We start from the raw sequence: 24,835 nt of genomic DNA, 5'->3' as shown, positions 1-24,835 counted from the left end.
GGTGGTTTAAACGGCTGGCTGATCCTTCACCCCCAATTTGGCTTTGCTCTGCTTCTTGGAGATGGACTGAAGAAGGAAGAGGAACTCTCTCCTAGTTTAGCTGCTGAGATGGCAACAGAGCAGCCTATAAATTGATGGCTTGGGGGAAGCTGAAGCAGGAACATCCATGTGTGTGGTGGGGGGCTGGAGGAGGCTGAAGCACAGGAGGTTAAAGATGTCTGTTCCAAATACAGTTGACGAGAGACACTGTACTGTAAGTGTTCCTACGCGAATGCCTCACTCTCTACGTCAGCAAAGGCGTTGAGTCCAACAAGCTAGAAATTCCCAAAGGGTCAGACACCCCCACTAATCCCTAAGAGTAATTTAGGACTGGCAATGTGCTATCATGCCCCTGACCCAAATTCTCAGGAGAGGATGGGTTTTGGAGCCTAAAAACAAGGAGGCACCCAAAGACAGAAGTGCTACATGTTAGTGGATGACTCCAGTTATCCCCTCCTAGGCAGGTCCCATAGAATCATAGAATTGTGAAGTTGGAACAGGCCCTCAGGGTCATCTAGTCCAACCCCCTGCAATGCAGGAATCTCAACTAGATAGTACATGGCAGACTTTTGATTCATATTCTTTTTCACAGTTTGTTTATATTCAGCATGAGACACTATTGTCCTAGACATGGGGGGGGGGGAGAAAAGGGAGAAGGGAGAGGGTTGGGGAGGAATAATGTTTTTTTTTCATTCAGTTGCATAGTGTTTGTGCAGGGTTTTTGTGTCACCATCTCGTGGGTATGCCCTTTATTTACCATATATAGTTATTTGTTTTTATTTGCATTGTGAGAGAGAGGGGGGTCCAGAGCTTGGTTAGTTGCGTTCAGTTGATTGCAGTGTGGCTTATCAGGGGGAGGGGTGGTAGGTTGTGGGGTCAGGTTAAGCACATTGATTTGTGTGCTGTTGTGGGGGATAGTTCATTGTCTTGTTGTGCTGTGCATGTGATGAAGGGGAACTCCTTTGCTTGTTCCTGTGCTAGTTGTAAGTTTGTCGGCTAACTTTTCTAATTGGGCTGTTTCATGTATATTTTGGTACCAGTGGTCCGTGTTCACTCCTAATAGGTTCTTCCCGTGTCTAGTTACAATATTTCTAGCTGCTGAGAGCAAGTGACATGAGTTCCTTGTCATGTGCATGTGTGTTGTTGACCTGGAATATGTTCTGGAGTTGCTTCTATTACCTCTTTTGTTATTTTGGAGATTTCCTGCGGCAGTGATATCCAAAAGGATTGAACCGTGGGGCACTCCCACCACAAGTGGAGGTATGTGCCTATGTAGGTGCAGCCTCTCCAGCATTTGGATGAGGTTCCTGGGTGTACCAGCACCAGCTTATGTGATGTTAGGTACCATCTATAGATAAGTTTCAGAGTGATAGTCTACCACCTTCTGAGGGAGTCTGTTCCACTGTCAAGCAACCCTTACTGTCAGAAAGTTCTTCCTGATGTTTAGTTAGAATCTCCTTTCTTGTAACTTGAAACCATAGGTCCTAGACTCTGGAGCAGGAGGAAACTATGTATCTTGTTCCGTTTATAGATATCTGAAAATGGCTGTCACATCTCACCTTAGTCTCCTCTTTTCCATGCTAAACATACCCAACTCCCTCAACCGTTCCTCACAAGGCTTGGTTTCCAGACCCTTTATCATTTTGTTTACCTTGCTCTGCACATGTTCCAGCTGGTCAATTCTGCTCAGAACTGGACACAGAATTTCAGGTGTGGTCTGACCAAGGCAGAATAGAGTAGGATTATAAATTCCCTTGATTGGGACACTATACTTCTGTTAATGCAGCTTAGAATAGCATTAACATTTTTTGCTGCTCCACACTGTTGACTTATGTTCCACTTGTGGTTCACCAAGACTCCTAGATCCTTTTCACATATACCGCTAGTAAGCCAGGTGTCCCCCACCTTATATTTGTGCATCCCGATTCTGACTTCAGGGGCACTGGCTTCCTCAATGATGAGTTGATAAGTATCTCCTCAGTTCCTTTGTCCAAGTCATTTATAAAACATTGAACAACAACAGGCCCAGTACATGCGTGTTCCGGTCACAACAAGCAGGTAAAATTTCTAGATGTATTGAATGCCCTAGAATAGCTGGCAGTGGAACAGACCAGCAGGATCCTTTAAAATTATTCTAAGGTGCTCAAGTGTCCTCTGATAAAACATAAAATTCTGCCCACATGAGGAAATAAGGTTGCCAGGAGAGCATGTTGAAGGCTACTTTCCGTGTAATGTCTGTGAAGAAATGCAGATGACGTAAAAGCTGTGTTTGGGGAGGCAACAGATTCTTGCAGGAAATGAACCTGACCGCAAACACAAGAATGTGCCATTTCTGTGCCCCTTCACCACCCAGGAACTCCAAGCAGGCAGTGAGGGGTATAGGAAGATCCTTTGGGAATGCTGATGGGGAAAGTGATGGCTCCGTCTGCTGTACCATTTAATGCAGTTGTGCACCTTGCCTTTGGATAACGCAAACAAGGCTGCTTCAGAGCATGAGGAAGAGGCAAGCAAAGTCAGGCAAGCGCTTGATGTCTCTTCTTAAAGGGAAGAAACAGCAATATGGTTTTGCTTTAAAAAGAGGCAGCCGTAGGAAAGGAGAGATGGTTAGGGACCATCCCAAGAATGAAACAAGAATGAGAGTGCACCCAATTAAATGAAAACTCTGCTTGCACTGCACCTAACCAATGCCTAGAGTTCATGGCCACAAGCTTTGATTCAGCAGGTTCAGAGAAATGAGTGAGATGTTGCTCTTTCTGTGGCTGTTAGCAAACCACTTTGAGACATCTCCCCTTTTGCCTTGGCCATTTGCCGGCTGGGAGGAATGGGGATGTTCCCTCTGAAGGGATATCTGCTTTGGCAGCATTTCATTTTGTAGCATTTTGCTTCAACTGCTTTGACCTAGAACAGTCCCATGTACAGACACCCACAAAGACTTATGCATTTTTCAGTATTAATGCTGTTCATCTCCCTTCAGTCTCAAGGGCATTGGGACTTTGCAAATATGTCCCAGCAGGAGACATGACTTCTGGATTTTCTCTTGGTCACAGCATTGGTAGGAGCAGGTTGAGAGGCCTGCCTGGAGTTGTGCTCAGCAATATCTTTAGGACCATTCTAAGGGAACCTGAGGATGTGTTGATGGGCGGGGCGCCAGGGGCACGGATGTTGGTGACCTCACAATGGAAAGCAAATGAGATGAACCTGTTCATCTGCTTCATGGTGTCCTTTCCCTTCCTCTTCTAGATGCATCCCTTGGGACTCTGCAATAGCAATGATGAAGAGGATTTGTACGAATATGGCTGGGTTGGAGTGGTGAAGCTGGAGCAGCCAGAGGTGGAACCCAAGCCCTGCCTGACAGTCCTGGGCAAGGTAAGAAGACCCTCCCTGATGGTGCAGAGGGCCATGCCCTTGCCCCATGCCACACCATGCTGCCAGGAGACTTGTTTGGCGGGCCTCTTCATTGTGCTGGTTGACTCCCAGGTAGATGTGAGCTTGGTAGAGCACACACACGATCCTGGCAGGGGTGGGTGTTGTTGCTGCCAGAAGTTTACTCCTTGATGCCCCTTCTCCAAAACGTGCTTCCAGGCTGCCGTGATCTCTTGGTGTGCTGCTGGATCTCCATCACGGAGACTTGATCCTGCACCAGTTGCTGCAAAGCCAAGTAAACAATAGGAGATTTGGTGTGCACTGCACAGTCCAAATGGGCAATGAATGTTCACCCAGAAGGTGCAGATTCAGGGCTTTTATGCTGGATGGTTTAGGGCTGCCACATTGTAATCTGTTTCCCTTCCTTCCCAAGAACATCCTTTCCTTCAGACTCAGAGTGAACCCTCACTCCCACCAGATGCTGGGTGTCTGTCTAAAGCCAGGTCTGTTGCAAGGCACTAAGTGCCCCAGTCCACTGCTGCTCTTTTTTTTTTTAAATTAATTTTTATTCAAATTTCCAATAACCAATCCATTTGTAATTAAACATCCAATTTAACTTATACATTCTTTTTGACTTCCATCAGCCTATCTGACAATTTTCATATTTATCACAACTTCTCACATTTCAGACATTTATGTTGCACTTTGACAATCCCTATTTTATCTTCTCTTTTAAGCTACATTCCAGTTTATTTTTTCACAGAGCTTCTTGAAATCCAACAAGCGTTATTTCCTGATCACACACAGTTTTCATATACCCTGTAAATTTGTTCCAGTCCTCGGTGAATCTCTGATCGCGTTGGTTTCGAATTTTCCCTGTTAATTTGTCCATTTCTGCATACTCCATCAGTTTCATTCTCCAATCTTCCCTCGTTGGCATTTCTTCCTGTTTCCACCTTTGGGCCAACAAAATTCTGGCTGCTGTTACTGCATATCTAAATAACTTCACATCTTTCTTTCCAACATCATTCCCTACTATACCAAGTAAAAATGCTTCTGGTTTCTTTACAAAAGTATATCTCAACATTTTTTTCATCTCATTATAAATCATTTCCCAAAAGCATTTCACTTTCTTACATTCCCACCACATGTGATAAAATGTCCCTTCTTTCTCTTGACACTTCCAACATTTATTACTAACTTTAAACATCTTTCCAAGTTTCACAGGAGTTATATACCATCTGTATATAATTTTCATAACATTTTCCTTTATCGTAGTACATGCGGTGAATTTCATTCCCTCTTTCCAAAGTTTAATCCACTCCTCTAATTGTATATTGTAACCAAAATCTTTGGCCCATTGAATCATAACCGTTTTTACTTCTTCATCTTTTGTGTGCCATTCAAGTAATAATTTATACATTTTTGACAATATTTTAACATCACTATTCAAGATTTCTTGCTAAAACCTCGATTTTTTCCCTGAGAAACCTTTTTCTCGCATCTCTTTTTTAAACATTGCATTCAATTGGAAATATTGCAACCAAACAGTCACCTTTTCTTTAACCTCTTCATATGGTTTCAAATTCCATTTATCTCCTTCTTTAATTATCAAATTTTCATATGTGGCCCAATTCCCTGTCATATTGACTTTTTTATTCTCATTATTTCCAATGGCGATAGCCACATTGGAGTTTTAGGCTCTAATAAATTTTTGTACCTATTCCACACTTCAATTAACGTTCCTCTAAAAATATGATTTCCAAAACCTTTATGCACTCTGTTCTTATCACACCATAAATACGCATGCCACCCAAATCTATTGTCATAGCCTTCTAAATCCAACAATTCTGTGTTCTCTAATTTTATCCATTCTTTTAACCAGCAAAGACAAGAAGCTTCATAATATAACTTTAAATCTGGCAGGGCAAAGCCTCCTCTTTCTTTTACATCTGTCAATATCTTAAATTTAATTCTGGGCTTTTTGCCCTGCCAGATATATCTTGACACTGTTCTTTGCCATTCTTTAAATATTTTCACACCTTTAATTATTGGTATTGTTTGAAACAAAAACAACATTTTCGGTAGCACACTCATTTTTATCGTTGCAATTCTTCCCCATAACGATAATCTCATCCTTGTCCATACATCTAAATCACATTTGATTTTGTTCCAAGTAGGTACATAGTTGTTTTGAAATAGGTCAATATTCCTGGGAGTTAACGTAATCCCTAAATATTTTACTTTTTTAACCACTTTCATTTCTGTTTGTTGCTGTATTTCTTCTATCACTTCTTGATCTAAATTTTTAACCATTATTTTGGTTTTTTTCCTATTTAATTTAAAGCCTGACACCTGACCAAAATGCTCAATTTCTTCTAACACCTCTTGAACACTCTGTATGGGATCTTCTATAGTTATGACTAAGTCATCAGTAAAGGCCTTAACCTTATATTGATTACCACCCACTGTTAAACCTTTTATCTTTTCGTTGTTTCTTATTGTTCTTAGAAAAACCTCCAGAACCGATATGAATAACAGCGGTGACAACGGACATCCTTGTCTTGTACCCTTCGTGATGGCAATATTTTCTGTTATAACATTGTTTACAATTAGTTTTGCTCTCTGTTCTGAATATATCGCCTGTATACCACTCAAAAAAGATTGGCCCACATCCATATGTTCTAAATTCTTTAACATAAATTCCCAGAAGATATTATCAAAGGCCTTCTCAGCGTCCACAAAAATTAGCGTAGCTTGTTTTTCCTTCCCGCTAGACAAATATTCAGTTATATTAATTACATTTCTTATGTTATCTTTCATTTGTCTGCCAGGAAGGAATCCTGCTTGATCCTTATGTATCATTTCATTTAGTACCTTTTTCAACCTGTTTGCTAGAATATTTGCGAACATTTTATAATCATTATTCAATAGTGAGATTGGCCTATAGTTTTTGACTTGCATTAGATCTGAATCTTGTTTGGGAATTAACGTTATGTATGCTTCTTTCCATGTTTCAGGTATTTCTCCTTTTTCCAATATCTTATTCATTACTTCTTTCAACGGTACAAGTAGGATGTGTTTCATTTCTTTATAATATCTTGCACTGAATCCATCCGGTCCTGGTGCCTTTCCACTTTTTAAATCCTTTATTGCCCTTAAAATCTCTTCCAGTCCTATTGGTTCATTCAATTTGTTTTTGTTACTTTCTGATATTTTTTGCACCTTTTTCTTCTTCAAATATTCTTCTATTGTCTTGATGTTAAGCTTCTCTTTTCTTTTATATAGATCTTTGTAAAAGTCCACAAATCCTTTCCTTATTCCCTTCGGATTCTCTATCTCTTGTTCTTCTATTTTAATTTTATTAATCGTACTTTGCTCCTTCCTTTTTTTAATTTGCCACGCAAGCCATTTTCCAGATTTATTTGCAAATTCAAAGTTCTTTTGCTTCATCCTTTTTATGTTCCATTACACTTCTTTATTGATTATCATTGCAAATTGTGTCTGAAGCATTTTTATACTCTGTTTAGCCCTCTCGTCATTTGGTCTTATAGTGTTTCTTTTCATTTTCCATTATTTGTTTTAAAATTTCATTCTTCCCTTTTTCTCTCATTCTATTTTTGATTGAATTTTGTTGAATAAAAAATCCCCTCATTACAGCTTTGCTGGCGTCCCAAACCGTACTCGTTTTCGTTCCTTTGTTAGAGTTATTCACAAAATAGTCCGTCAAACATTTCTTAGCCCTATCCACAATTTTTTGATCGTCCAGAAGGTTTTCGTTTAGTCTCCACCTGAAAGATCTTTCTTCATTCCCTTTTAGAATGGCTTTAACCGCGTTGTGGTCTGATAATACTTTGGGTTGAATCTCAATCTTCAATATTCTTGTAGTTAATTCACCAGAAACCCAAATCTGGTCAATTCGAGACATCGCTTGATTTACATCTGAATAAAAAGTAAATTGTTTTTCTAACGGGTGCCTCAGTCTCCAAATGTCCACCAAATTGCAGTTTTCCGCCATATCAAAAAAGGTTTTTGGTAGTTTCCCTTCTTTCGATTTGCCTTTAGCTCGCAGTCTATCCATTTCCATTGAAACCACCCCATTCAGATCTCCCATTATTATTATTTTCTGGTCCAGGTATTCAAATAGCTTCTCCTCCAGTCCTTTAAAGAATTCAGCTTTACTTCCATTTGGTGCATAAACTCCAATGATTATTAATTTTTCTCCTTGCCAATTGACTTGAACTGCTATCATCCTTCCTTCTTCGTCTTTGAATAATTGTTGTGCCTCTAATTTGCTTTTAATGTACAATACCACCCCTCTCTTCTTGCTTTTATCCGATGAAATAAATTCATTTCCCAATTTCTTATTAACCAAATTTTTTCTATGTGCTCTTTTAACGTGAGTCTCTTGTAAACAAATGATATCCAAATTCTTCTGTTTTAAATGTTGTACCACTTTATTCCTTTTTTTCCTTTCATTCAATCCATTTGTATTCCATGTCCATAATTTTAAAGCCATGATGTCTGCCAATTAAATTATATCTTTTCCCCCTCTTATAACTTCTCTTTCTCTTCTTTATCTTCTTCACTTTCCTCGTCTTCATCCTTTTTCTCTCCTCTTCCTTTTCTTTTTTCCTTTCTGCTTCGTTCTTCCTCCTCCTCCAACTCCAATGAATCTCCCTCATCACCTCGTGCTCCTGCCCCTTCTGCAACCTCTCCTTCTCTGGTCAGTTCTCTGTATCTTCTGAAATTTTTTTCCACATCTTCTGATTTTGTCAATCTGTGCCTCTTCCCTTTGTATGTAAATATCACTCCTTCTGGAAATTCCCACTTGAATTCTATGCCATTTTTCTTCAGTGTTTGTACTAATTGTCTGTATCGATCTCTCTTTTTCAACAACCTCACCGGCACGTCTTTAAAAATAATTATATAATTCCCATCAATATTTAAACGTTTTTCTCTGTTTTTTTGTAAAATCAGGTCTCTCATTTCCTTATCTTTAAAAATAATCAAACAATCACCAGGGAATTTTTTAGCTTTGGTCGTTCTTATTTTTATCCTGAAGGCATTTTGTATCGTTTTCTCCACTTCTCCAATTTCCATATCCAACCATTGGGCAATTTCTGCTGTCAATTTTTCTTTAATCTTTTCTCCTTGGGTTTCTGGCACAGATCTTAATCTCAAATTAGATTCCCGTTGCCGAAGTTCGTTCATCGCAACCGCATCCCAGATCTCTTCCTGCGTTCTATTCACTTCCGACATTTCTGCCCTGATTTTTTCCTCTTCCTTTCGGACCTCTCTCATCTCTAATTTTGTCCTTTTCATTCCTTCTTCCAAATTCTGTGTTCTTTTGACAATTTCAGTATTTTTTTTAACAATTTCTTTCATCTGATCTTTCAGTTCATTCACTGTTAAGTCGATTTTATTATCCATTTGTTCTAATTTAGTTTCCATCTGACCCAGTTTACTTTCAAGGTTTTTCTCACTACTTTTTATATCCGTCTTAAGTTCTGAAAACATCTTTACAATATCTGTTTTCCAGTCAGGTTCTTGTTTCGACCTCTTTCTCTCTCCTGGTGTTGCTCCTTCAGTCTTTTTCTGAGTGTGCGACATTTTTACCTTCTCCTCTCCTTTGTAACTTTCTCAGAAATAACGAAAATTAAAACAGACAAAAAAGCAGCCAATAATTTGTTTTCCCACCACCTGGTAGATATCAACAGTTCAACAAATAAATCAGCTTCCTCCAAACATCTAATTTCTTACACTGTTTTTGTTCAATATAAAACCAAAATAAAATCCTTAAACTTAATGTCAATCATATAGTTTTCATATCTATCTATCACCCCCTAGATGAAATCAAAGTACATGGAATTCTGATAGAGAGAAGAGTTAATCAATTTGTTAATAAACAGCAGCAGAATAAATTGAGAGGCCCTCCAATATCTTCTTGCCACTTGCTTGGCTAAATCCCAGGGATTTGTTGCGAATTTTAAATTAAAACAGTAACCAAAATCTTTCTTCAATCTTTCCAACAGTCTCTTTCACAAATCAAATCCTTTTAATCCAGTAATCCAAGTTTCAAAGTTCCAAAATCCCAAAATCCAAAGTCCAAATTCCGAGTAGAGAATGTAGAGGGGGAACCCCCCCAAAACCCGACAAAAAAGAGAAAAAGCAAAAAAGCAAAAAAGCAAAAAAATGAAGAGGGAGCAAAAACAAAGAAGAGCGAGCCCGAATGTATCCACTGTTCTGGGGTAGATAAAGTTCTTTTCCCTGGTAACTAAATAGCCACCAGAGTGTTCTTCTTTGGCAACAAAATGGCGCTTTGTATCCTTTGCGTATAACTTCAAATACACGAGGGGGGGGGGAGAGTCTGCTTTATATGAAAAATAAAGGCTTTACATTCTCAAAGTCCTTAAATATCCCAACAGAAAAAACCAAAAAATAAAGAGGTTAGGTATCTATCGTCTTAAATCTCTTATATTACTTGAGTTGCACTTGTTTATATCGTTCCACATCAATGCCTCTTAATAATGTCCCTCCTGGGCCCTCCGCTCCCCTCCCCATTGACAGCGTAGAGCTCCTTCTGCCTTGGTCAGGCAGAGGCACCTGAAAGTCTCCCTCCACTGGAGAATGACCCTAGTCCATGAATGACTCTTCCTTGCCAGAGAGGCTGTTCAGCTTTCCGTTTCCATCTCCTGATGTTGCTCTTGCCAAACTTAGAAGCTGGCATATTTCCAACTCTAAGTCTGTGTTTTGTGGCAAAGGTCAAGCTGGATGCATTCCAAGGTGGCCCCTTTTGGGAAGACAAGCGCAGGCGTCACTGCAAGGGGGCCATCGCTGCCCCCCTCCCAGCCTCAGCTGGGGCTGCAAATGGCTGCTGGCAGACCAAGAGCTGTGGTGGTCAGTGAGGCTGAGGCCAGGACAGCCTTTGGGAGCAGCACCAGGCAAAAAACAGCCCTGGGATGGGGCGGGGCAGGGAGTGGCAGTCTCGACTCTTGCCAGAGGGCCATTGGCAGGGCTGAGGCATACCCTTTTCTTTTTTTAAAAAAAAGAATGCTTATGAGGTTCCTACCCACCTGGAAAAGTGTGAGAAGTTGATACTGGTTTTTCTTAGCACTGTGCAATGGGCAGCTGAGCCAGAAGGGCTTGGGTTGTGGTCCTGTTGGGTATCTTCACTTAACCCAGGTGGGGGCAGATGTTCTTCCAAGCAGGTTGTTGTTCCCCTGGAGAATGTGGGCACCCTCACCCAGCAGCTCTCCAGGGAGCAAGGGCCCCCAGGGAATACCTGCATTAGGTCAGTGATTCCTCACCCCCCCCCGCACTGTTCATACATACACACACAGTTCATTTTGGCAGACTGGTGTCCACTGATGGAAGAAACTGCCTTACTGTATGACTTCTAAAGTGGAGGACTTACCCCCCCACAGCAGTGAAGAGTACTGGGTGGATACCTTTGCTGCATCAGACTGATGTTCCTTTTGGGCAAAGTACCGTTCCTCGTGAGGCTGACCAGGCTTAGTTGGGGGTAAGGACACCAAGAGAGCATGCAGGGAGCACCCTGGCTTCCAGCTGCTAAGGGCCCTGCTCCTTTCCAGGGTGAGGAATAGGATTCCCCTAGGGCAGGACTGAGGAACCTGTGGGGGTCCTCCAGGTGCTGCTGGTGCTCCCATCAGCCCTGACCATTGGCCATGGGGGCTGTCGGGAGTTGTAGTTCAGCAGCATGAGGTGGCCAAGAGGGCATTCCTGTGATAAAGGCAGGTGGCTGACGGTGGCTGGTTGTGAGAGAGGGCTTAGTGAGGTCAGAAGAAGCTGTTAGGACAACTGTGAAGTGGCACTATCAATCTCCTTGCTTTTATTTCTGGGATGGGTGCAGAGGAGGGCAACCAAGATGAAGCCTTATGAGGAACGGTTGAAGAATGAAGTATGGGTATGTTGAGCCTGGAAAAGAGGAGACTGGGAGGAGATATGCTAGCCATCTTCAGAGATCTCAAGGGCTGTCACTGGGCCATTTGTCAAGGATGCTTTAGTTGAGATTCCTGCACTTCAGGGGGGTCAGACTAGATGACCCTTGGGATCCCTTCCAGCTGTAGAGTTCTATGATTCTGTGATTTTGTCTTTGTGCTCGGGTGCTACCTTGAGCCTGAAGCATTGTGCAAGAAAGGCAGTGGTGCTATTGCTGCTTTTCTATAGGGAAGAGAAGACCCCATCCTGTCCGCCCCCCCATGCTCTGACTCCTCTGTTGAACTGGGTATTAACGCCCAACTCTTCATTTCCAAGTGGGCGCAGCAAGACAAGCACCCTCCCCTTTCTTTCTGGTGCCTGTACCCTGCCCTTCTTTCTAAGGACTTGGCTCTGCTGGTGCCGGGGCAGGTGGGGGTGTTTGGAAGAGATGCCGTGGAAGCCTTTGCAGAGGGTGTTCCCCCTTGACTGATCAAGGCATCTTGAGGGCTGTTCTCGACTGATCCGATGATCTTCTGAATAGAATGGTCAGTCTGGGGGCAGAGAGGGGAGAAGAGTCGAGAAGCCCTGGCCTCATCTGGACAAGATTTTCCTTCCTGAAGGCCAGCTTGTTTCTGCTAGGCTAATCCTGCCCCCTTCCTTCGGAGGTGGGGGGGAGGAGGTTGCTTTGAGCCATGGTGGCACACAGGCTGCTGTTTCTGCTACTGCTGCTGCTGCTGCTGCTTGGTTCCCAGGCTGGGGACCCACGGAGCCCGTTTCCATGGCCACCACAAAAAGTGCCTGATGCCGGCTGCTTCAAAGAGACACCCACCCCTGCCACCAGGCCTTCGTGTTGTGGGGAAAAGGAGCAGAGGCTGCCTCTCTGGAGTTGTCAACACCAGGTTGCTCCATATCAGCCCTTCCTTTCCCTGGAGATTTTGGCGAAAGGACTGGGAGGCTGGCCAAAACCTCTCCATCGAGGAGATGGCTTTGAGGATCCTTAGCTGAAGAAATTCTTCCCAGATTTTGTGAGTCAGAAATACCTGACCTTGTCTGTGGAGAGATGCTTTTCTGCATTAGCAGTGACCCCCCCCCCCACTGGGGTGGGGTGGGATTTTGGCTCATTTTGGCTAACAAGATTTGCAACTTTCACTCAAGTTGGGCTTCTTGGAAAGTGAGCGATATGGCCAATGTTTAAAAAAGGAATCGGGTGGGGAGTGAGGAAGCATGTGAGTTCTTGGGCCAGCAACACTTCTGGGCAATAAATAAGTGGAAAACATGATCAAGGAGAATTTGTAAGCGTTATGAATAAGCAAATGAAATCAAGGTGGTCAATGACTTCTAGTCACAATGGCTGTGTTCTACCTCCACTGTCAGGAGGCTACAGGTCTCTGATACTCGCTGGGCATTGCGGGGAGGGTGGGTGGGCGGGCCTTTTATTGGAGCATCTTGTTGGCCAGGGTGAGAAGAGGATGCTGGACTAGATGAGCTTCCTTGGGCCTGATCCAGCTGCCAGGCTCTTAGGTTCTTTAAGAGGGTTTGCAAGCCTCTGGACAGGGGTGTAGATACTGGGCACTTCCCCCCCTTTGTTTCCCCTGCCCCCCCATGTATTTCTCCTTTCCACATCCAGCATTGCGGGGGGGGGGGGAATAAGAGGCTTTGTTATCCACCCTGCTTCTCCTTTGTACACATAGAAGACAAAGGGCTTTCAAAGCCTTCCCATGTGTCTCCTTTTCTTCCCTGATGTTGGAGGTGGAAATGGAAAAAATGGGTGGAAATAGGGGCAGCTTCAAAGAGCAGCCCTGGGAGGGAGAAGTGCCCCCCCCTTTGAGCAAGGGGTGCCGGTTGATAGACAGTGGGAAGCATGCCTTGCTCCAGCAAAGGAGCAGTCAGGAGTCCGCTCCTTTAAAGTCCCATCTCCAGCCCACGATGCCATGTATGACTTCATGTGTAGTATAATAATAATAATAATAATAATAATAATAATAATAATAATAATAATAATATTTATACCCCGCCCATCTGGCTGGGTTTCCCCAGCCACTCTGGGCGGCTTCCAACAGAATATTAAAATACAATAGTCTATTAAACATTAAAAGCTTCCCTAAACAGGGCTGCCTTCAGATGTCTTCTAAAAGTCCGATAGTTGTTTTTCTCTTTGACATCTGGTGGGGAGGCCTCGTGGGCCAAATTTAGCCATTGGGCCAGAGGTTCCCCACCCCGAAATGAACCATAACATCTGGTTCCACATGGTCAACTTGGGAGCTTTCAGTCAAAGTGTCCAGAGTGGCCGAGGGAATCGCCAGTGTTCTTGGATTCCAGAGCAGAGCTGAGGTGCAATTCCAAACTAAACACGAGCTACCTGTAAAGTCGAAAAGGAAACCCCTCCCCTCCCTCCTGGTTCCTCCTTTGCAAGCTAAATAAATGGAAAGACCCAGCATTGGGGAAGCAATGGCTGTGGGTCTCTTGCTCCCCTCTTGCCATAGTGTCAGGCATGGAGGAATATTAGGAGTTCCAGGGGGCTTCTGGACAAGCTGCTCTGTTTGGGGTGGGGGCCGGGAACTGACTTCAAACTCTCCTCACAAAAATGCTCTCCACGTGGGCCCTGCAATATGACTGGTGCCAAACCCTGCAACCCGCCCTGAGACTATGGCATTGGCCTGCTTGTCTGCAAGGGACTAATGAGCCTGCCTGCCTGTTTATTGGCAGTGGTTAACCTCTCGCAAGTTAGCGCTCCCTCGCAAGCCATGGCCGCAACCGCCAGCACCGCAGTGTCCATGGTGAGGGGGCTGGGTGCCAGGCAAATAGGCACGGCTGGCAGAGAGGGCAGAGGAGAGAATGCCCACGCTGGAGAGCATGCAGGAGAAAATGGGTCTGGCTTTCCTAGTCAAGCTTTTTATTCCTGCAATGCAAGGCCAGGGGGAACAACCCGCAGGCCCTTTGCCTCTCCATCACCAGAAACATTTGCTTGGAGCAGGCGTCCCAAAAGGAGCCGACCTGCTGGGAGACGTTCTCCAAGCAACGCCTTCCATCTCAGCTGGTCTGCTGTGGAGCGGCTTTGGCAAATGAGACCCCTAATCAGAGGTGGAAGGGTTTCTGTTTTTGTTTTTCTGTAATCCTTGTCCCAAGGCTTCTGCAATGCAACTCTGTTCCTCTGATTGTGTGGAGAGAAGTTTCCAGTTTTGTAATAACTCTTCCTTTTGAAATGAAGCAACATGTGAATTTGGGACGCAGAGTGGCATGGCCTCCACAAGAGCCATCCAGGGAGCAGGAGCAGCTCTGCAAGAACCCCACAGAGCCAGGCTGGCCACAGAGCAGCTTTCCCAAGCGATAGGGAAGGGAAGATGTTTCTCGGGGACCAAAGCAGCAGCTGGGGAGGAAAGGGGCTGTGCTGCCTATGGTGTGTTGCGGGGGGGGGGCAGTAATTGAGAGAAGGAGGCTTCCCCTGGCTAACAGAATGATAAGGCATGCATTATTCCTTGGCATGAAGGAATAATAATAATAATAATAATAATAATAATAATAATAATAATAATAATATATCCCGCCCTCCCCAGCCAAAGCCGGGCTCAGAGCGGCTAACAACAGTAAAATAAATACAACATTCTAAAATCATTTCATTATAAAATTAATTCAAATCAGATTAATGGCAACCATGTGAGGACTGCCAAAGGAGGGAGTCAGGCTGTGCCCTGGCCAAAGGCCTGGTGGAACAGCTCTGTCTTGCACGCCCTGCGGAAAGATGTCAAGTCCCGCAGGGCCCTAGTCTCTTGTGACAGAGCGTTCCACTAGATCGGAGCCACTGCTGAAAAAGCCCTGGCTCTGGTTGAGGCCAGCCTAACCTCTCTGTGGCCCGGGACCTCCAAGATGTTTTTGTTTGAAGACCGTAAGGTCCTCTGTGGGACATACCAGGAGAGGCGGCCCTGTAGGTACGAGGGTCCTAGGCCGTATAGGGCTTTAAAGGTTAAAACCAGCACCTTAAACCTGATCCTGTACTCCACCGGGAGCCAATGCAGCTGGTATAGCACCGGGTGAATGTGATCTCGCAGCGAAGACCCCGTAAGGAGTCTCGCCGCAGCATTCTGCACCCGCTGGAGTTTCTGGGTCAGTCTCAAGGGCAGCCCCACGTAGAGTGAGTTACAATAATCCAGTCTGGAGGTGACCGTCATGTGGATCACATTCACTGCACGTCTTCCTGGGAACTGTGGTAGACCTTTGCAAGTTATTAATGGTGCCAGTGCAATTTCTGGTCCCTCTCTTTTGAGGTCCTGATCCTGCAGTGGTGGCGGAAGGGTGTTGCAATGCTGCAGTTGCACAGAACGTGGGTGTTGCAATGCTGCAGTTGCAGGTGGGGTGGGTGGCCCTCTCTTTCTCTGTGCCCCACCCCACATCTGAGAAGTAAAAATTCCAAGCATTCAGTCATAGAAAGAAAAATGGAGCTGTTGATTTGCATCTGCCTGGTGGAATGGTTCTTGCTCTTATCCCCACCCCCATCTCTCCCAGTTGGCCGCTCTGCAATGTTAGAGGAGATGCACACCTCCTCCTCAAAGCACAGAGGGAACCAGGCAGAGGGCCTTGTTGGTAGTGGCGCCCGCCCTGTGGAATGCTCTCCCAGCAGATGTCAAACAGATAAACAGCTACGCGATTTTTAAAAGACATTTGAAGGCAGCCCTCCTTCAGGGAAGTTTCTAGTGTGTGATGTTTTGTTGTGTTTTTACTATTTTTGTTTGCCTGGAGTGGCTGGGGCAAGCTAGTCAGATGGGCAGCATGTAAATTTATTATTATTATTATTATTATTATTATTATTATTATTATTATTATTGGAGCAGCATCGTCTTTCAGGGGGCCCAGCACTTGCCAGGAGATGAGCAGCAGAGGCTCCTGCTCTGTTCAGTGTCTGCTGGTTTTTGTCAGGGTCATCTTCGCTCCCATCTGCACCTATACATTTGCAGCAGCTTCATACCACTTTAAAGCAGCCATGGCGTGTCCCAGAGAATCCTGGAAGGTGTAGTTTTCTCAGGGTGCTGAGAGCTGTTAGTGTTACTGTGTGCCTGAACATGTATGTGTGTCACCACTCGTGGTGAGATACACATACTGTCAAAGAGTTTTGGATGCTTTTGCTGGAGCTATAGCCTGCTTTCCATTTATGAATACGTGTTTTACCCTTAACCCTTATGCCCACAAAAAGTTATTATTACACAAAAGGAAAAGAAGGTTGTTTTTTACATGAAATGAAATTGACAAAATAGATATAGGTGTCTCCCCACTTCTGCGGGGGTTACGTTCCCAGGTACTGCGCTTACATGTGAAATCACATATAGTGGGGAGCACCATCTAAAAAGCAAAACAATCTGTCGGACTCCAGCTTTCCACAGGCCTCAAAGGTTGGTGCAGAGCAGGGCCGTAGCGAGGGGATGGCGAAGTGGGCGGCTGCCAGAGGCGCAGGCGAGAGGGGGGCGCTAAATCAAAGTCGGTGTCTTTCCTGAAACTGGCACCCCAGCACTGCAGGAGGCTCCGGGCGGCTTCCGGCATGCTCCCAGCGCTGCTCCGGCACCATTTTCGCCCTCGGGGCTGCGCCGGGGTGGTTGGCTGGTGCTGGAGGAGAGGAGGGCTCGTGCCCGGCAACCACCGCTCCATCCAGCGCTACTCAAACCCATCTGCCACCGCAACCAAACCTGGTGGCCGCCTCTGCGCTGGCTCCGCCTCCCCACCATCATGCTTGGTTGTGCCCGTCCCGCCTTCCTGCTCTGCTCTCAGGCGCATTTGGAGCCCTGGTAACACTGGGGAGTGAGTGCGAGGCTGGGCGGGTGCAGGCGAGGGGGTGCGCAAAATCATAGGGAGAGGCAGCCCCCCCAACCACACCCCTTAATAACCCCAGACTTTGAGGGAACGGGCTGAGCCTTCGCCTTGCACTCTCCAAAAAATCACTGATTTTGTCTTGATTCGAAATGCATTTTGTATTGTCCTTGCAACCTCCTCTGTCTGCAGCTCAATACATTGTGCAATCTCCTTTATTAATTTCTCTTTAATATTCTCTCCTTGCACTTCTGGGACAAGCCTAAATCCCATATTCACTTCCCGCTGTCTCAGTTCATTCATGGCAATCGCGTCCCAAACCTCCCCCTGTGCCTTATTAATTTCCGACATTCCTGTTCTTATTTTTTCCTCTTCTTTTTTCACCGTCCTCATCTCCAATTTATTCCTTTTCATTCCCTCCTCCAACGTTTGAGTCCTCCTACTCACGTCCTTTAATTGTCCTTAATAATAATAATATAATAATAATAATAATTTATTATTTATACCCCGCCCATCTGGCTGGGCCTCCCCAGCCACTCTGGGCGGCTTCCATATAAACCAAAAATACAGTAAAATATCACATGTTAAAAACTTCCCTAAACAGGGCTGCCTTAAGATGTCTTCTGAATGTCAGGTAGTTATTTATCGCTTTGACATCTGCTGGAAGGGCGTTCCACAGGGCGGGCGCCACTACCGAGAAGGCCCTCTGCCTGGTTCCCTGTAGCTTTGCTTCTCGCAATGAGGGAACTGCCAGAAGGCCCTCGGCGCTGGACCTCAGCGTCTGGGCAGAATGATGGGGGTGGAGACGCTCCTTCAGGTATACTGGACCGAGGCCGTTTAGGGCTTTAAAGGTCAGCACCAACACTTTGAATTGTGCTCGGAAACGTACTGGGAGCCAATGTAGGTTTTTCAAGACCGGTGTTATGTGGTCTCGGCGGCCGCCCCCAGTCACCAGTCTAGCTGCCGCGTTCTGGATTAGTTGTAGTTTCCGAGTCACCTTCAAAGGTAGCCCCACGTAGAGTGCATTGCAGTAGTCCAAGCGGGAGATAACCAGAGCATGCACCACTCTGGCGAGACAGTCCGCAGGCAGATAGGGTCTCAGCCTACGTACCAGATGGAGCTGGTAAACAGCTGCCCTGGACACAGATTTGACCTGTGCCTCCATGGACAGCTGTGAGTCCAAAATGACTCCCAGGCTGCGCACCTGGTCCTTCAGGGGCACAGTTACCCCATTCAGGACCAGGGAATCCTCCACACCTGCCCGCCTCCTGTCCCCCAAAAACAGTACTTCTGTCTTGTAAGGATTCAACCTCAATCTGTTAGCCGCCATCCATCCCCCAACCGCCTCCAGACACTCACACAGGACCTTCACCGCCTTCACTGGTTCTGATTTGAAAGAGAGGTAGAGCTGGGTATCATCCGCATACTGATGAACACCCAGCCCAAATCCCCTGATGATCTCTCCCAGCAGCTTCATATAGATGTTAAAAAGCATGGGGGAGAGGACAGAACCCTGAGGCACCCCACAAGTGAGGGCCCAGGGGTCTGAACCCTCATCCCCCCCCCCACCACTTTCTGAACACGGCCCAGGAGGAAGGAGCGGAACCACTGTATGACAGTGCTCCCAGCTCCCAGCCCCTCAAGACGGTCCAGAAGGATGTTATGGTCGATTGTATCAAAGGCCGCTGAGAGATCCAGCAGAACTAGGAAACAACTCTCACCTTTGTCCCTCGCGCGCCGGAGATCATCAACCAGTGCGACCAAGGCAGTTTCAGTCCTATGATGAGGCCTGAATCCCGACTGGAAGGGATCCAAATGGTCCGCTTCTTCCAGGCGTGCCTGGAGTTGTTCAGCAACCACTCGCTCAATCACCTTGCCCAAGAATGGAAGATTTGAGACTGGGCGATAGTTGGCCATCGTGGCCGCATCTAAAGATGGTTTTTTAAGAAGCGGTTTAATAACCTTTCAGTTCACTAACTGTTTCGTCAATTTTTTTGTCCATCTGGCCCATTTTTTTATCCATATGGCCCATTCTTTTGTCCATTTGTTCTAATTTGGATTCTAAGTTCTTCTCACTCTGCTTAATATCATTTTTAATTTCTGAACACATTTTCAAAATTTCTCCTCTGAAGTCTGTTTCCTGTTTAGAGCCTCTCCTGTCCGCCGGAGTTCCACTTTCTCTCACTTTCTTCTGTGTGTGAGACATAGTTTTACCAAATCTCAACTCTTTCCCACTCAATATATAGTCGTTAACAAATTAATGTAAACACAACCCTTTTTCTGGAGAAACAAAATTAATATATTCCCACACTTCCCAAAATATTCTTAGGCCCAATAACAAAATATTTAAAAAATATTTTTATATCTCAATTAAATTATGTAAATATCAAACTTCAATTTCCTTTAATTTTTCCCAAAATTGTTATAGGACCCAAAACCCAATGGGCAGGATGACCAATAAATTTTCTTCCTTCTTCTTGCCACCACTTAGGCTAAATCCAATCCAAACCACGATTAAAGCTCCACAGACTCCAGGGTTGAATGATGATAATATCCAAATCAATACATTTCCCTAGCCAATAGTATTATCTCAGAAGAAGGAAAAACAAAAAAGAAACCAAAAAACAAAATGGCCAGACGTGTCACGAAAAGGCAAAAGGGAATGAAAAAATAATCCAGAGTTCAATTATATTAAGTTGATGAAATTAAGTCCAAATGTTAAATATTTTCCAGTTGCCTAAATGTCCCAATATACTTGTAAAAATCCACTTAGCAAATCATGCATTTAATTTGTAGAAAAAAGAAGAATAACAACAACAACAAAAAAAAAAAAAAATAAAAAAGACAGAAATAAGAGGGGGGGAAATAGAGTAAAAAATGAAAAATGAAAATGAGAACAGGATCCCCCTAAAAACACAAAGAGGGAGCTAAAAATAATCCAAAATTATAGAAGTTTAAATCTCAGTTTAGATCAAATCCGAATAGGCATCTAGTCCCTATATATTTCAAGTGGCTCTGTCAAAACGTAGCCAGATAGACCATTCAGAGGAGGGGATTAGCAAAAAACCTTCATGCAGACTCAGCAATCCTTAGAAAGTTGGAAATTAAACTTAAAAGGACTTAAACAAGAGAAAAATAAGAAGGTGCCAAAAGGGAAGTGCGTTGCTCAATGTAATCCAGTAAATCCATCAATCTGTCTTTTTATCTCTTTTCTGCTTTCTTCCTTCTGTTGCTAGATCGCGCTAAACTTCAGCAAAATGGAGACACAAAAACACTATTTTGTTGCGCAGTTCTTTTTAAACCGAAAGTATCAGGAAACCTCTATAAATTTTCCTTCTGCAGGGTAGGACTTTTGAGTCAGAAGGCCAGGTCACCACCACTCGGGAATAAGCAAGAGGGTCCACATAGCTTAGAGAGTTGCTTCAAATAACAACATTTTGTTTGTTTGTTTGTTTTTTAAAAAACTGTTCTCCATCAATTACCGGTACAGTGGTACCTCGGGTTAAGAACTTACCGTATTTTTCGCTCTATAACACGCACCTGACCATAACACGCACATCGTTTTTAGAGGAGGAAAACAAGGGGAAAAACATTCTGAATGAAACAGTGGATGTATCATTTTTGGGCTTCATGCTGTGGCCACAGACATGTGATCTGATGGTGAATTTGGGGTGACCCAATGCAAAGATCCTGAGAATCCCTGTGGATCCATGCTTTGTAACCACGTTTTTGCACCATTGCAGCCCCAGGCAACAGTGGGTGCGTGATTTTTTTTGGTGCAGGCTGTAGCCATGGACATGCTATGTGATCTGATGGTGAATTTGGGGTGACCCAATGCAAAGATCCTGAGGATCCATGTGGATCTATGCTTTGTAACCACATTTTAAGTGGGGAGCGAAGGAAAAACAAAGAAGGGACATGAGAGGGGTGTGCAGAGAAGCAGCTGGCTAAGAATGCAGGAGAGGGATTTAACGGGAGGGAGGAAAGAAAGGCAAAAGTTTCCCTCCACCCAAGCCAGCCATCTCTCTCTCTCTCTCTCTCCCTCCCTCCCTCCCTCCCTCCCTTCCTCCCTCCCCCTCTCCCTCCCCCTCCCCCTCCCCCTCCCCTCTCTCTCTCCCTTCCCTCCTCTCTCTCCCTCTCCCCCAGCAGCACAGAGAGGAATTCCCCTCTGCTTGCCTGGAGGGGAGGGGCTTTCCCTGCTCTTTGTTCCGTTTCAGCAAACACAGCAACGAAACAGAGGAGGGGGGGCAGTAAGACCCTGAGGCAGAATGCAGGAAAGCAGCCACTTCCTCTTTTCAGGTTTTGCTTCTCCGTGCAGCGCCGCAATTTGATTTTTGCCTGATTTTTCGGCTCCAGGGACCACACATTCGCTCTATAACACGCACAGACATTTCCCCTTCCTTTTTAGGAGAAAAAATCTGCGTGTTATAGAGGGAAAAATACGGTAATTCGTTCTGGAGGTCCGTTCTTAACCTGAAATTGCTCTTAACCTGAAGCACCACTTTAGCTAATGGGGCCTCCTGCTGCCGCTGCGCCGCCGGAGCACGATTTCTGTTCTCATCCTGAGGTAAAGTTTTTAACCCGAGGTACTATTTCTGGGTTAGCGGAGTCTCTAACCTGAAGCGTCTGTAACCCGAGGTACCACTGTAATGAGAACTGAACTTTCCATTGAGAATTATCAAAGGGGTGGGGTAAAGGGTTACCACCTGTCCTGTTTAATATAGGATTGTTCCTTATTTCAAAGTTGTGTCCTATGTTGATTCAATACAGGACAGTTTGCCCTGTATTTCTCCTATTTCTGCTCTGCTCCTGTACTCTTTTTCTCTCTCTCTTGTGTGCGAAGTTAAGGATCCTCTCTAATTACCTGCCTCTGCTCTTACAGGAAAGACACTTTTTCCAGCTTGGCTGGAGAAACTGTCTCATCTTTCCTTTTTTCCCTTTCCTTTTCTTTTCCTTTTTCCTTTCCTTTCTTGTCCTTGCTCCCTCTCCTCATTCCAGCCCCAAGGAGGAGCAAACCTGGGCAAGGCTTTCATGTTGTCTCTTTCAGTTCCCTGAAGCCTTGGCTGGGTTAAGGTGACCATCTGCAGAGTTGCAGCCTGGGAGCACTGGGCCCCCTCAGGCCATTTTACATCATATTTTCTTCTTCTTTGACAATCCCTCATAGCTGAGTAAGATTGTTTTCCATAAACACGGTTTTAACACAGTAAGTGACTGTGGAGGCCAATTCTGGATCCACACGTCCTTCCACAGTGGGGACAGAGGTTTCCTGGCAGGAGTTCATCATGGTGAAGGTTTGCCAAGCGTGCCTTCCTCTTAGCATGTTTCTCCCTTTCGTCCTGAGTTCGAGCATCTTCAAAGCCCATGACACCTTTGGTCAAGGCTGTTCTCCAACTGGAGCGCTTGCAGGCCAGTGTTTCCCAATTGTTGGTGTTTATACTCCATTTTTTAAGATTTGCCTTGAGACAGTCATTAAACTTTTTGTGTTGACCACCGGCATTACGCTTTCCATTTTTAAGTTTGGTATAGGGTAGTTGCTTTGGAAGACGATAATCAGGCTTCCGCACAACATGACCAGTCCAGTGAAGTTGATGTTGAAGAATAATTGCTTTGACACTGGTGAGCTTTGCTTCTTCCAGTACACTGGCATTAGTTCACCTGCCTTCCCAAGTGATGTGTAAACATTTTCGGAGACACCGTTGATGGAATCTTTTGAGGAGTTGGAGATGGCGTTTATAAGTAGTTCATGTTTCACAAGCATACAGTAAGGTTGGTAGTACAATAGCTTTGTAAACAAGCATTTTGGTTTCCCTGCCAATGTCCCAGTCCTCAAACACTCTGCACTCACAGAGCTTAGGCGATGCTGGATTTCGGCATCAGTGTCGGCCCTTGTGGAAAGATAACTGCCCAGGTAGGAGAAGTGATTGACATTTTCCAGCATCACACCATTGAGTTGGATTTGTGGTGCTGCAGAGGGATTGTTTTGTGCTTGTTGGTGCAGCACTTTGGTTTTTTGGGTGTTGAGCGATAGGCCAAGCTTTTCTTAAGCTTCTGCGAAGATACTTAGGATAGTTTGGAGGTCATTCTCTAAGTGTGTGCACACTGCGTTGTCATCAGCATGCTGAAGCTCTATGACTGAAGTTACCTTACTCTTTGCTTTCAGCCTGCTCAGATTAAAGAGTTTTCCATTTGTTCAATATATGATTTCTACTCCAGAGGGGAGTCTCCCATCGACAAATTGTAGGATCATGGCAATGAAAACACAGTGGTACCTCGGTTTACAAACACTTCAGGTTACAGACTCCGCTAACCCGGAAGTAGCACCTCAGGTTAAGAACTTTACCTCAGGATGAGAACAGAAATCGTGCTGTGGTGGCGCGGCAGCAGCGGAAGGCCCCATTAGCTAAAGTGGTACGTCAGATTAAGAATGGTTTCAGGTTAAGAATGGACCTCCGGAAAGAAGTAAGTTTGTAACCAGAGATACCACTGTAATGAATAGAGAGTTGGGGCGATAACACAACCCTGTTTAACACCTGATCCCACTGGGAATGGTTCACTTTGGGAGCCATTGTTATCTGCGATTGTTGCTGTCATATTATCATGGAGGAGCCGAATGATGTTCGCAAATTTATCTGGGCAGCCAATTTTCAGGACAGTCCACAGGGCATTACGATTTACAGTGTTGAAGGCCTTAGGTCAATAAATGCCATATAGAAGGGTTGGTTTTGCTCTCTGCATTTTTCTTGAAGCTGTCAAGCAGTGAAAATCATGTCCACTGTCCCCCTAGAAGATCTAAAACCATTTTGGGATTCAGGGCGGGTTGCCTTGTTGGGAGACGGTTTGCTAAGATCCTTACAATAATTTTGCCGGCCGCAGCCAATAAAAAGATGGCTCAATAGTTTCTGCAATCCGTTCTGTCATCTTTTTTAAAGAGATTGATAATTTTGGCACCTCTAAAGTTTGCTGGGATCTCCTCTCCCAGATTTTTTTTAATATGGTATTATAATGTAAAATTATCATTGTGGAACAAATCAGTTTGTATGTTATTGTTTGTATGTTTCATTTAGACCTATCTGTATTGTTTTACAACTGAATTACATTTTAAAAACCCTCTCAACTCACATCAAAATGTCATTTTCTTTGCGGAAACTTTTTATTAAGAAATAATAAATTAAATATTGGATTTTCTGTGAAAAAATTCATTACAAGGTGAAGTGCGTGTGGAATTGAATGGGTGAAGGGGGGGTTGGAGGAGAGGCGAAAAGAAGAGCTAATTTGTCTGTCGCTAAGGGGCACAATCTGTGCGGTTCTGCCAGGGGCGCAAGATCTCCTAGCTATGGCTCTGGGGCAGAGGGATCGCAGTTGCAAAGGCTCCTGGGATTGCTAGCTGTTTTGCTGCTCTTTTCACGCCATTTTTGCAGTTTAAATTGATTGATTTCACTATTTCCTGGTGCCTGCGAGTTGAATGCAGGTAAGTGGGGAGACGCCTATAAAGCTGCTTCAGACAGCAAAATGACAGTTTAAGCAGCCAGGAAATCCTGCAATGTACCCACACCTTGATCTGAAGAGTGGAAGATTATTCCATTTTTTCAAAAGTCTATAGGAACATGAGCGTGACAGTTTTGGCAGCAGAACCCACACTGCTCCTAAGTTAAGAAATGGAAAGGGAGGGGAGGAAGAGGGTCCCTGTTCTTCCTTGGGA

The 24,835-nt window shown here is 44.6% G+C and overlaps 1 protein-coding gene across 2 annotated transcripts in view; it reads left to right on the top strand.

Annotated features, from left to right (window-relative positions):
- ZNRF3 (zinc and ring finger 3) overlaps nt 1-24,835 on the top strand; it is a 76,866-nt gene that overhangs the window by 40,713 nt on the left and 11,318 nt on the right. For both annotated transcript variants that reach the window (XM_081842599.1, XM_081842600.1), the window contains exon 2: nt 3,280-3,405. In XM_081842599.1, the coding sequence (XP_081698725.1) occupies nt 3,280-3,405 (126 nt within the window). The remainder of the gene's footprint in view (nt 1-3,279; nt 3,406-24,835) is intronic.

This window comes from Podarcis erhardii (assembly GCF_964252035.2).
Source record: "Podarcis erhardii genome assembly, chromosome: 15".
In the NCBI taxonomy this organism is placed as follows: domain Eukaryota; kingdom Metazoa; phylum Chordata; class Lepidosauria; order Squamata; family Lacertidae; genus Podarcis; species Podarcis erhardii.
Note: the sequence above shows the minus strand (reverse complement) of the source record. Positions and strands in the feature narration are given on the sequence as shown.